The sequence below is a fragment of the Gobius niger genome, assembly GCF_951799975.1.
Source record: "Gobius niger genome assembly, chromosome: 3".
NCBI classification, from domain to species: Eukaryota; Metazoa; Chordata; class Actinopteri; order Gobiiformes; family Gobiidae; genus Gobius; species Gobius niger.
Window position 1 is genome coordinate 44507171 of NC_136854.1, and position 11978 is coordinate 44519148.

General features: G+C 43.7%; 1 protein-coding gene across 1 annotated transcript in view; it reads left to right on the plus strand.

Annotated features, from left to right (window-relative positions):
* LOC306961120 (transcription factor IIIA-like) overlaps positions 1–10724 on the plus strand; it is a gene marked incomplete at its 3' end in the record, with an annotated part of 44054 nt that extends 33330 nt beyond the window's left edge. Inside the window, exons 2-3 of the mRNA XM_079553736.1 lie at positions 4782–5434; positions 10293–10724. Of these exons, the coding sequence (XP_079409862.1) occupies positions 4782–5434; positions 10293–10724 (1085 nt within the window). The remainder of the gene's footprint in view (positions 1–4781; positions 5435–10292) is intronic.
* Between the last annotated feature and the right edge of the window lie 1254 nt (positions 10725–11978).

An 11978-nucleotide genomic window follows, 5' to 3' on the forward strand; every position in this document is an offset into this window, starting at 1 on the left:
CTCCTGTGATGACGTGATTTACAATAATTAAATAAGACATGTATTATACTGATGGAAAATATTTGCTCTTAAAGAAAGGACAGAAAGTGGCCAGAGAATGCATATTTGCATTTGCAACAATAGCATGACATTTATTGAACATTTAAGTCGTTTTTTTGGGGGGGGTTACTCACATAAATCAACACAGAAGCTAAATCTGTGGAATAGTGGTTCATTGATGACAGGTGGAGATGCATAATGAGATCCTGTGTTTGCCTGATCGCTCACATGATTTAATCACACTTAATGTAAGTAAAGTCAGAAATGCCAGGCACGCTGGCGCCTTCTGTATGTGTAGTCACAAAGTTTTACCCAATGTTAAAATGATTTTTATTTTTTTGAAACATGTGCTCCATTTGTGGGAAATAAAAAAGGCGCGACAGCGCCACCTACAAAAGTGAAAATACTCCCATGAAAAAAAGATAAACAGTATATTGACCCTTCACCCCTGGACACAACAAATGTAAACCAATGACAGTGGGCGCGATAGCGCCCCCTCTAGTTTGAGAAGAAAAAATGCATTGGTAGTCAAACAATTAGTTTGTAGGAAATGTATGTAATTTGGCAGAATAATAGTTGATGGCATCCTGATAAAATAAGCTAACAGGAACCACACGGTGTTTTGTACGGTGTTGCCATGGAGACGACTGAGGCCCACCATGTTTTTCTGACGGGACAGACACATAGATCTCACATTATACAACATTACAGCGCGTTAGCGCCCTCTATAAGGAGCTTGTGGCCAGTGGTCATTGAAGTACGGCCGTACAACGCTGCTTGTGAAACAAAAAAGATTTGGGGCGCGCTAGCGCCCACTACAGGTTGGAGCCATTATTCGCATGGACAGGCTAAATATTTAGTTTTGACAAAGATTAATGGCACATCAGGGACATAAAATGTAGTTGGCGCGTTAGCGCCCTCGGTAGGGTAGGGCAATGGAGATGCAACAATCGAGGCACAGACGGTGGTCAGTGAAATAGAGCCCGATGCTGCTTGTGAAATTAAATAGATTATGGGCGCGCTAGCGCCCTCTGCATGTTGGAGCCATTATTCACATGGAGGCAAAAAATGCCGTTTTCATGTTTACTGACAAAGATTAATGGCACTCAAGGGCAATAAAATATAGTGGGCGCGCTAGCGCCCTCTTCAGGTGGGTGCCATTATTCACAAGGACAGGCTAAAATGCAACTTTTTGTCTGTGTTTATTGACGGATTAATGGTACATCAGGGCAATAAAATGTAGTGGTGTTACAGAGGCGCTAAAGGAGGCACGGCCCGCGAGGGCCGTTCGATGCCGCTTGCGGCTTTAATTCTTTCTTTCTTTCTTCTTTCTTTCTTTCTTCTGCTCTTTGAGCAGGAATTTGACCCCCTGAACATAGTCGAAAACTCACCAAACTTTGCCCAAAATTCAGGTCCGGCGAAAAATTAATTAAAATGTGTGTTTAATATTGGGGGGAAAAAAAATGGCGCGACAGCGCCACCTACAAAAATCGAAATACATTACGCCAATGGGGGAGGGGCCGACGTAAACTTTGTCGTAGAGCGACGAGATTCGGTACAGATATTCGTCATGTGACGACAAAAAAAAAACATTATTGTGGCCACGCCCCCTGACAAACCGGAAGTCCGCCATTTTGACAGGAAGTCCGGGGAATGCTGAGTCAGCGTTTTTGCTTACTTCGCATTTTAACGAACTCCTCCTAGGGCGTTTCACCAAATGAGCTCAAAATCGCTCCAGCTCATCTCGAGATGTGGGGCATCAAAAGTTATCCAAATTTTTTGGCTAAGTTTTACGGTTTGTTTGCGGCGAAGCCGCAATCTTTCCGAAGTATTTTGCGATTCATCAAAAACTAAAAATCGCTCCCATTCGCACAAACAAACTCTGATTAAAAATCGGAAATATACATTTTATTGACCTTTCACCCCTGGACAAAACAAATGCAACAAAGTGACATTGGGCGCGATAGCGCCCCCTCCAGGTGCAGAAGAAAAAATGCATTATGGGAAAAAAATTAGTTTCTCGGAAATGGATGAAATTTGGCACAAAAATAGTTGATGGCGTCCCGATCCAAAAAGCCAATGAGACCCATATCGTATTTTGTACGGTGTTGCCATGGTGACGCCCGGGGCTCCCCATGTTATTGTAATGGGGCTGACACATGAATCTCACATTATGCAACATTACAGCGCGTTAGCGCCCCCTGTCAGGAGCGTGTGGACAGTGGTCATTGAAATACGGCCCGTCAGGGCCGTCTGATGCTAATTGTGAAATTAAAAAGTTTATGGGCGCGCTAGCGCCCTCTGCAGGCTGGAGCCATTATTCACATTGAGAGGCTAAAAATGTTGTTTTGATGTTTACAGACAACGATTAATGGCACATCAGGGCAATAAAATGCAGTGTGGCACCCTTGGTATGGTTATGGCACGGCAATAGAGGCGCTAAAGGAGGCACGGCCCGCGAGGGCCGTTCGATGCCGCTTGCGGCTTTAATTATTCTTTCTTTCTTTCTTCTTCTTCTTCTGCTCTTTGAGCAGGAATTTGACCCCCTGAACATTGTCGAAAACTCACCAAACTTTGCCCAAAATTCAGGTCCGGCGAAAAATTAATTAAAATGTGTGTTTCATATTGGGGGGGAAAAAAATGGCGCGACAGCGCCACCTACAAAAATCAAAATACATTACGCCAATGGGGGAGGGGCCGAAGTAAACTTTGTCGTAGAGCGACGAGATTCAGTACAGATATTCGTCATGTGACGACAAAAAAAAAATATTATTGTGGCCACGCCCCCTGACAACCCGGAAGTCCGCCATTTTGACAGGAAGTCTGGAAAATGCTGAGTCAGCGTTTACGCTGACGTCGCATTTTAACGAACTCCTCCTAGGGCGTTTCACCAAATGAGCTCAAAATCGCTCCAGCTCATCTCGAGATGTGGGGCATCAAAAGTTATCCAAATTTTTTGTCTATGTTTTACGGTTTGTTTGCGGCGAAGCCGCAATCTTTCCGAAGTATTTTGCGATTCATCAAAAACCCAAAATCGCTCCCATTCGCACAAACGAACTCCGATTAAAAATCGGAAATATACATTTTATTGACCTTTCACCCCTGGACACAGCAAATGTGAAAAAGTGACATTTGGCGCGATAGCGCCCCCTCCAGGTGCAGAAGAAAAAATGCATTATGGGAAAAAAATTAGTTTGTTGGAAATGGATGAAATTCGGTACAAAAATAGTTGATGGCATCCCGATCCAAAAAGCCAATGAGACACATATCGTATTTTGTACGGTGTTGCCATGGTGAATCAAAATACATTGCGTCTATGGAGGCGGGACCAATCTGGGCCAACGTCAACTTTGTCGTAGAGCCACGAGATTCGGTACAGACATTCGTCATGTGATGACAAACAAAAAATATTATTGTGGCCACGCCCCCTGACAAACCGGAAGTCCGCCATTTTGACAAGAAATCCGGAGAATGCTGAGTCATTGTTTTCGCTGACATCGCATTTTAACGAACTCCTCCTAGGGCGTTTCACCAAATGAGCTCAAAATCGCTCCAGCTCATCTCGAGATGTGGGGCATCAAAAGTCATCCAAATTTTTTGGCTATGTTTTACGGTTTGTTTGCGGCGAAGCCGCAATCTTTACGAAGAATTTTGCGATTCATCAGAAACTAAAAATTGCTCCCATTCGCACAGACAAACTCCGATTAAAAATCGGAAATATACATTTTTTTGACCTTTCACCCCTGGACACAACAAATGTGAAAAAGTGACATTGGGCGCAATAGCGCCCCCTCCAGGTGCAAAATAAAAATTGCATTATGGGAAAAAAATTAGTTTGTCGAAAATGAATGAAATTCGGGACAAAAATAGTTGATGGTGTCCCGATCCAAAAAGCTAATGAGACGCATATCGTACTTCGTACGGTGTTGCCATGGTGACGTCCGGGGCCCCCCATGTTATCTAATGGGGCTGACACATCACATTATGCAACATTACAGCGCGTTAGCGCCCCCCTGTCAGGAGCTTGTGGACAGTGGTCATGGAAGTACGGCCCATTAGGGCCGTCTGATGCTAATTGTGAAATTAAAAAGATTACGGGCGCGCCAGCGCCCTCTGCAGGCTGGAGCCATTATTCACATGGAGAGGCTAAAAATGTATTTTTGATGTTTACTGACCAAGATTAATGGCACATCAGGACAATAAAATGCAGTGTGGCGCCCTTGGTAGGGTTGTGGCACGGATAGATAGAGGCGCTAAAGGAGGCACGGCCCGCGAGGGCCGTTCGATGCCGCTTGCGGCTTTAATTTTTCTTTATTTTTGTCTTTTTTTCTGTATTTTTGTCTTTTATTAATGGATTTTTGTCTTTTTTTTATGGATTTTTGCCACTTTTTTGCTGCTCTATTGTCACTTTTTGTTGAGTTTTTGTCACTTTTTGTCACTTTTTAGCGCTTTTTAAAATTTTCGTCAATTATCCTCATTTTCTTGTTATTTTGTTGCTGTTTTGAAGAAACTTTTAGATTTGGAGAAAACATTCTCAGGTGGGAGTTAAGCGGTTACACATTTATAATTCTGTGCTTTTCGTGGCTGAGTTTGCAAAGAAACGTGTCGCTCTCAGCCGTTAGTGATGTTGTGATATATTGTGGCGTCTCGCGATACGGATGTTGCATCACCTAATATCGCGATGTTTTTCCTTCCGATATATCGTGCAGCCCTAACCGATTCTGTGTCCGATTGTTTCGTAGGAAAGTCGTTCAGCAGCCCGTACCACTTGGCGCGTCACGAGCTGATCCACAGCGGAGACAAACCGTTCCCCTGCAGCGTGGAGGGCTGCGGCGAGGCCTTCACCACCAACTCCAACCGGCAGCGCCACATCAGCCAACACCACGGCGAGCGCAGGTACGCCTGCACGTACGGGGGCTGCGGCCTGGAGTTCAGGAAGAAAGGCCAGCTCAAGTTCCACATGTGTGAGCAGCATTCCACCTCGCTGCAGTACCCGTGCACCTTCCAGGGCTGCGCCATGAGGTTCCGCTTCCCCAGCGTGCTGAAGCGCCACGAGAAGGTGCACCGAGGCTACCCGTGCGCAGAGCCGGGCTGCGCCTTCAGCGGGAAGACGTGGACGGATTACCTGGCGCACCGGAGGGAGCGGCACCGGGCGCGGCACGGCTGCGGCCAGTGCGCCAAGACGTTTGCGGACCAGTGGAACCTGAAGCAGCACCAGCGCGTGCACGGCGAGACGCGCTCAGTGCTGCGGTGTCCGAGGGACGGCTGCGAAAGGACCTTCACCACCGCCTTCAACCTCCAGAGCCACATCGGGTCCTTCCACGAGGAGCAGAGGCCCCACACGTGTCCACACCCGGGCTGTGGGCGGAGCTTCGCCATGAAGCAGAGCCTCACCGTGAGTATGGGCGTCTCCCAGTCACGTGACCAGGAATGCAAGCGCGCGACATAGGGCTGTTCAATCAATCGAAATTCGATTACGATTTCGATTACAACAGTAAACGATTACAAAATTAGCATAATCGCAAAAAATCAATTCTAATGTTTTTTTTTTCAAAATTTTTTTTTCAGTTTTTCTTTTCTAATTTTTCTTTTTTGGATTTTTGTCACTTTTTTGCTGGATTTTTGTCACTTTTTTGATGGATTTTTGTCACTTTTTTGATGGATTTTTGTCACTTTTTTGCTAGATTTTTGTCACTTTTTTGATGTTTTTTTGTCATTTTTTTGATGGATTTTTGTCTTTTTTTGATGGATTTTTGTCACTTTTTTGATGGATTTTTGTCACTTTTTTGATGGATTTTTGCCTTTTTTTTGATGGATTTTTGTCACTTTTTTGATGGATTTTTGTCATTTTTTTGATGGATTTTTGTCACTTTTTTGCTGGATTTTTATCACTTTTTTGATGGATTTTTATCACTTTTTTGATGGATTTTTGTCACTTTTTTGATGGATTTTTGTCACTTTTTTTGATGGATTTTTGTCATTTTTTTGATGGATTTTTGTCTTTTGTTTATGACAAAAATAATCGTGATTATTATTTTTTCAATAATCGAGCAGCCCTAGCGCAACATTTGGAAGGGAAACACTAATGGCGAATGCAACAGAAAACAATCGTGTTTCCACACAATTATGCAGCGTTTTTTCACCTCCATCTGTTACAACATCTCTGACAAGGAAACGCGGCTCTTCGATACGCAAACAAACTGTCACTGTTGGATATTACAGAGCCAGACACGCTTCGGCCCAGTTATTTACTGACGTGAAGTTCTCGGTCAACACTCGTGAGCTCGAGTTTGGCCATATTTACATAGTACATAGTCTTCATACACAGGAAAATCATGTTTTGAGTCAGGATTGGTATCGAATACATCTGTATGGCGACCAAAAAGAAAGGATATTCTCTTTGTCGTGATAACCAGCAGGATAATAACACTGTAAAACACACTGAATTGGACACAGATTAAAGAACAGTAAATCTTACACTGACAGTAAATCCTTCTCTGCTACAGCAGTTTTCAATAGGCTAATCATTTGATGAGAAATCTGATTGAAAAGTACATTAACCTCTTAACTCCCGCCTGAACCGAGAGGATCTTTTTCCTCATGTCATCACATTCTTTTTCCATCATTTTTTTGTTGGGGATTCAACTCATTTTTGGTCAATTTTGTTGTCATTTTTTTTGTCCATTTTTTGTCACATTTTTTGTCACATTTTTGTAATTTTTTTGTCACATTTTTGTCACATTTTTGTCATTTTTTGTCACATTTTTGTCACATTTTTGCCACTTTTTCATCAATTTTTCGTCTCAGTTTTGTTGCTATTTTCTCACCTTTTTTCCAGAAGCTTTTGGATTGAGGTAAAGCCAAACTGGAGAAAACGTGCTCGGTTCAGGCGGGGGTTAAGGGGTTAATAGAGTAAAGACATAAGAAATTCTGACACCACTAATTTGCATTTCAGCGGTTTTGAGATGTAGATTTTAAATGAAACGTTGGCGAGTTTATCTGGAGCTCATTAGCGTGTGTCCCGTCATGCGGAAGGCACATATACATGCTTTTCCAGTGACATCACGCGTGGTTCAGGCGGCCATTTTGAATACTGAAGTAGAATTATGCAGTACTACAACATGTAACAATGTCTGTGTTCAGGATGAAAATGAAAGACAGAAAAGAAGAGAGAGAGAGAGAAAGAAAACAGTTAAAACTCGGCCCCAGAGACGCACGTTTATGTGAAGTAACCAGTAAACGTGGCTCAGACGCAGCAGCTCCGTCTGTGGAGCTGCAGCAGGATTTACTAAAGATCTGCCTCAGACTAGATCAGCACATCAAAGAGGAAACGGAAACCTTTCTCTGGGATTTTACAGTTTTCATGTCAACAGAGTCTCAGTCTTAGTCAGCATTAATGCTGCTCAAGATGTTAGCATGCTACCGGTTAGCGACTGTCGGCCATTGACAGTTCATTCAGTCAACTGTCAATGGCTTCAACACGTGTGGCTCACATCTATGACACTGAGGAAATACTACAGTCACAGCTCGGCTCTGTCACATGGTCTATGCAGGGCTCGATGTTTGGAGGTCAGAGCTGAGCTGTAGAAGCTAAATGCTAACCGGTAGCATGCTAACCTCTTCAATACTAACTCACTGGTTTCTTCACATAAACGTGCGTCTCTGGGGCCGTGTTGTTCCTGTTTTCTTCTTGAGCCATGATTACGAGTCTTTTTTACGGCAACCAATAAATAATGAATAATCGTGATTATTATGTTTCCGATACTCGAGCTCGAGCAGCCCCTACTTTTAGTTTTCATCAGAAAAATACTTTACTTTGAATAAAAATAAGACAATTTGCCTGATGAAGGTCTCAGGACCCAAACGTCAACTATCCAAATAAACTATTATTTATGGTAGGGATGCACCGATACCGATACCAGTATCGGGTATCGGGCCGATACCACAGGCTTGTACTCATTCATGAGGTCCCGATACTAGAAACCGATACCATTTGACGTGCGGCCAGTGCAGCTACGAGGCGCAGCTACGAGGCGCAGCTACGAGGCGCAGCTACGAGGCGCAGCTACGAGGCGCAGCTACGAGGCGCAGCTACGAGGCGCAGCTCTCAGCTGAGGAGAGAATATACAAAATATAACAAACTGGAGAATTCTTTAGTGTAAACACAATAATCCACATAGAGCTGACTTTATCACAGACTGCGCTCTCTAAACCAGAGTCTGAGCTGGATTTAACCAGAGCTTAATGTTGTTAGAGCTGCAGCGTCTGCAGTGTTTACAACATACAGGCTAACGATGCTAACTCGCTGCAGTGTTTACAACATACAGGCTAACGATGCTAACTCGCTGCAGCGTCTGCAGTGTTTACAACATACAGGCTAACGATGCTAACTCGCTGCAGCGTCTGCAGTGTTTACAACATACAGGCTAACGATGCTAACTCGCTGCAGTGTTTACAACATACAGGCTAACGATGCTAACTCGCGGCAGCGTCTGCAGTGTTTACAACATACAGGCTAACGATGCTAACTCGCTGCAGCGTCTGCAGTGTTTACAACATACAGGCTAACGATGCTAACTCGCTGCAGCGTCTGCAGTGTTTACAACATACAGGCTAACGATGCTAACTCGCTGCAGTGTTTACAACATACAGGCTAACGATGCTAACTCGCTGCAGCATCTGCAGTGTTTACAACATACAGGCTAACGATGCTAACTCGCTACAGCGTCTGCAGTGTTTACAACATACAGGCTAACGATGCTAACTCGCTGCAGCGTCTGCAGTGTTTACAACATACAGGCTAACGATGCTAACTCGCTGCAGCGTCTGCAGTGTTTACAACATACAGGCTAACGATGCTAACTCGCGGCTAACAGTTTTGGCCATTCTGACGCCGTTTTATGCCCAGGGGTTTATTCATCTGAAAAACTAACCCAGCGACTAAAAAGTCCTCAGAAAATCCAGATTAAAGACATACAGCATGTTTATATTGAGGGAAAATGAGCTGCAGCAGAACAATGAAAACGCTGTAGCTTCTCGCTAAGTTACTACAAACACACGAGAAAATCTACAGGAGCTGAAGTAAAGACGAAAAGAGACCATTTAAGAAACATCTCAATACTATTGTTACATAAAAACACATAAATGAATAAAGCTCAGGCATTAAGGAGCTTTAGGACATGGGCTTTTCTGTCTGTGATGGACAGAGACATAAAAAATAAAAATTATATTGAATGAAAATAAAATAAATAAATAAATGGCATCAGCACAATTCTAATATAACTGCACTTAAATGTGTCGCCGACTTTACTTAAGGAAATGTACATGAGTAAATTTACTAATTACAAACCAATCTGCTGTGAAAAAAGTAAGAATGTTGAAGAAATTGCCTTGTACTCGTATCGGTATTCGGTATCGGCGAGTACTTAAAGGAATAGGCCACCGTTTTTACATACTAAGATATGTTCTTACCTCACTTTAGACGTGTTAATATATCCCCGTCTGGTCTTTGTCCGTGCGCTCACACATACGCAGCCTCTCCCACATGTCACATAGCTCCGAAAAAGCTCACGATAGAAGCTACCAAGCTCTTCCACGTGTTCCCTATTTAAATAAAGTTACGTGAAGTGTTTTCATGCGAAGTATATTTACACAGAAATGTAACATGTCGATTTTATAAGCAAATAAAAAGGGGGACTATATTGTGAGGCGTAATGATACGAGGAGCAAAACGTCCGCGCAGTAACTCCTAAAGACTTCCCCCGCTCACTTCCGTCAATAACCTTTAGGAGTTACTGCGCGGACGTTTTGCTCCTCGTATCATTACGCCTCACAATATAGTCCCCCTCTTTATTTGCTTATAAAATCGACATGTTACATTTCTGTGTAAATATACTTCGCATGAAAACACTTTACGTAACTTTATTTAAATAGGGAACACGTGGAAGAGCTTGGTAGCTTCTATCGTGAGCTTTTTCGGAGCTATGTGACATGTGGGAGAGGCTCCGTTTGCGTGACAGAGCGCACGGACAAAGACCAGACGGGGATATATTAACTCGACTAAAGTGAGGTAAGAACATATTTTAGTATGTAAAAACGGTGGCCTATTCCTTTAAGTCAAAGTACTCGTATCGGTTTTAGAAAAAGTGGTATCGGTGCCTCCCTACTATGAGTCTGCGGGAACAATTGTTTTTGCTTAATAAAAATAGGACAAAATATTGTATCCAGAGAAACGAGCGTTGTTTTGTTTTCAGCGTCACGGCGTCATCCACGACCCGGAGAGGAAGAAGATCCGCAAAACCCGACGGAAACGCTCCCTGGCCTCGAGGCTGAGCGGCCTGAAGGACCCGACACCCAGCAGCCGGCCCCGCCCCGACCCAAACCCGACGGAAACCCCCGACCCGGTCCAGACTCCGGGCCCGTCCGAGCACCGGGGGCCAGTTCTCATCCCCTGTTCAGACTCTGATCCAGCCCCACGTCCCGGTCCGGCTCCGCCCCTCCGTCCAGACCCTCCTCCTCCGGGACAGACACCGGGTCTCAGTGTGAACCATGATCCCGCTCCAGATCCGGCCCGGGACTCCGTGGAGCTGGTCTCTCTCCTGCAGGACACGTCTTTGCTTTGTGCGGCCAACGCGGAGACTCTGGAACAAATGTCCAGCGGCCTCGCGGCTCCGCTCGCCGTCTGAGAACCCGAAAAACACCCGAAAAACGCCCGAAACGCCGTCACACGTCAGGAGGGAATGTGTGTTTTCACCTCCGTCCTCCAGTTTGGCTTTACCCAAATCTGTAGAGACAAAAACCAGGATGAAACGGGGACAGAAAAGCGCCAAAAAAGTGACAAAAAGCTTAAGAAGACCAATAAATATGTGACCAAAATAAAGCAATGGAAAAAAGGGCTTTCAAGTGAGGCATTACGCTGGCCTATAGGCTGTACGCTTTAGATTTGGGTGAAGCCGAACTGGGGAAAATGCACTTGGTTAAAGTGAGGGTTAAGTGGATTTGTATAGTCTGGGGCGGGACAGGCTTTGGTGACCACACGTCTGTATCAAAGCTGCACAATAACAAAAAACTAACTGCTGAGGAGCCAGAGGAGCAGCAGGGATTGGTCTGAAACCTTAAAGATTTTTTTGGCCTGTACTTAAAGGAACAGTTCACCGTTTTTCCAGACTGTGATATTTACCTGAGCTTAGACGAGTTAAAACGACCAAAGATGTTGTTAGCATTTGGCCTCTCCCAGTGTATTCCTAGAGCTCCAAACCTGGGTGAAGTTGGAAGCGACCGCGCTCTTCCACGGGCACAGGTAAGAACAGGTAAGATGGAAAAACGGTGAACTGTTCCTTTAACCTCTTAACTCCCGCCTTAATCGTTTTCCTCACGTCATCAGATTTTTTTTCCATCATTTTTTTGTTGGGTGTTCAACTCATTTTTGTCCTTTTTTGTCATTTTTTTGTTATTTTTTGTCATTTTTTTGTCACTTTTTTGTCATTTTTTTGGTCACTTTTTAATCAAATTTTTGTCATTTTTTTGTCATTTTTTTGTCACTTTTTTGTCATTTTTTTGTCATTTTTTAATCAAATTTTTGTCATTTTTTTGTCACTTTTTTGTCACTTTTTTGTCATTTTTTTGTCACTTTTTTGTCACATTTTTGTCATTTTTTGTCATTTTTTGTCAAAGTTTTGTCATTTTTTTGGTCACATTTCCATCATTGTTTTCGTCTCAGTTTTGTTGCTATTTTCTCACCTTTTTCCCAGAAGCTTTTGGATTGGGGTAAAGCCAAACTGGAGAAAATGTGCTCGGTTCAGTTGGAAGTTAAGGGGTTAAAGGGACAGGCCAGCGTTTTTCCACACTGAGATATGTTCTTACCTGAGCTGTGACGAGTTCTTTAGGACCTGTCTGATCTTCAGTCACGTAAACACAGCACAGACGGCGTTAGCATTTAG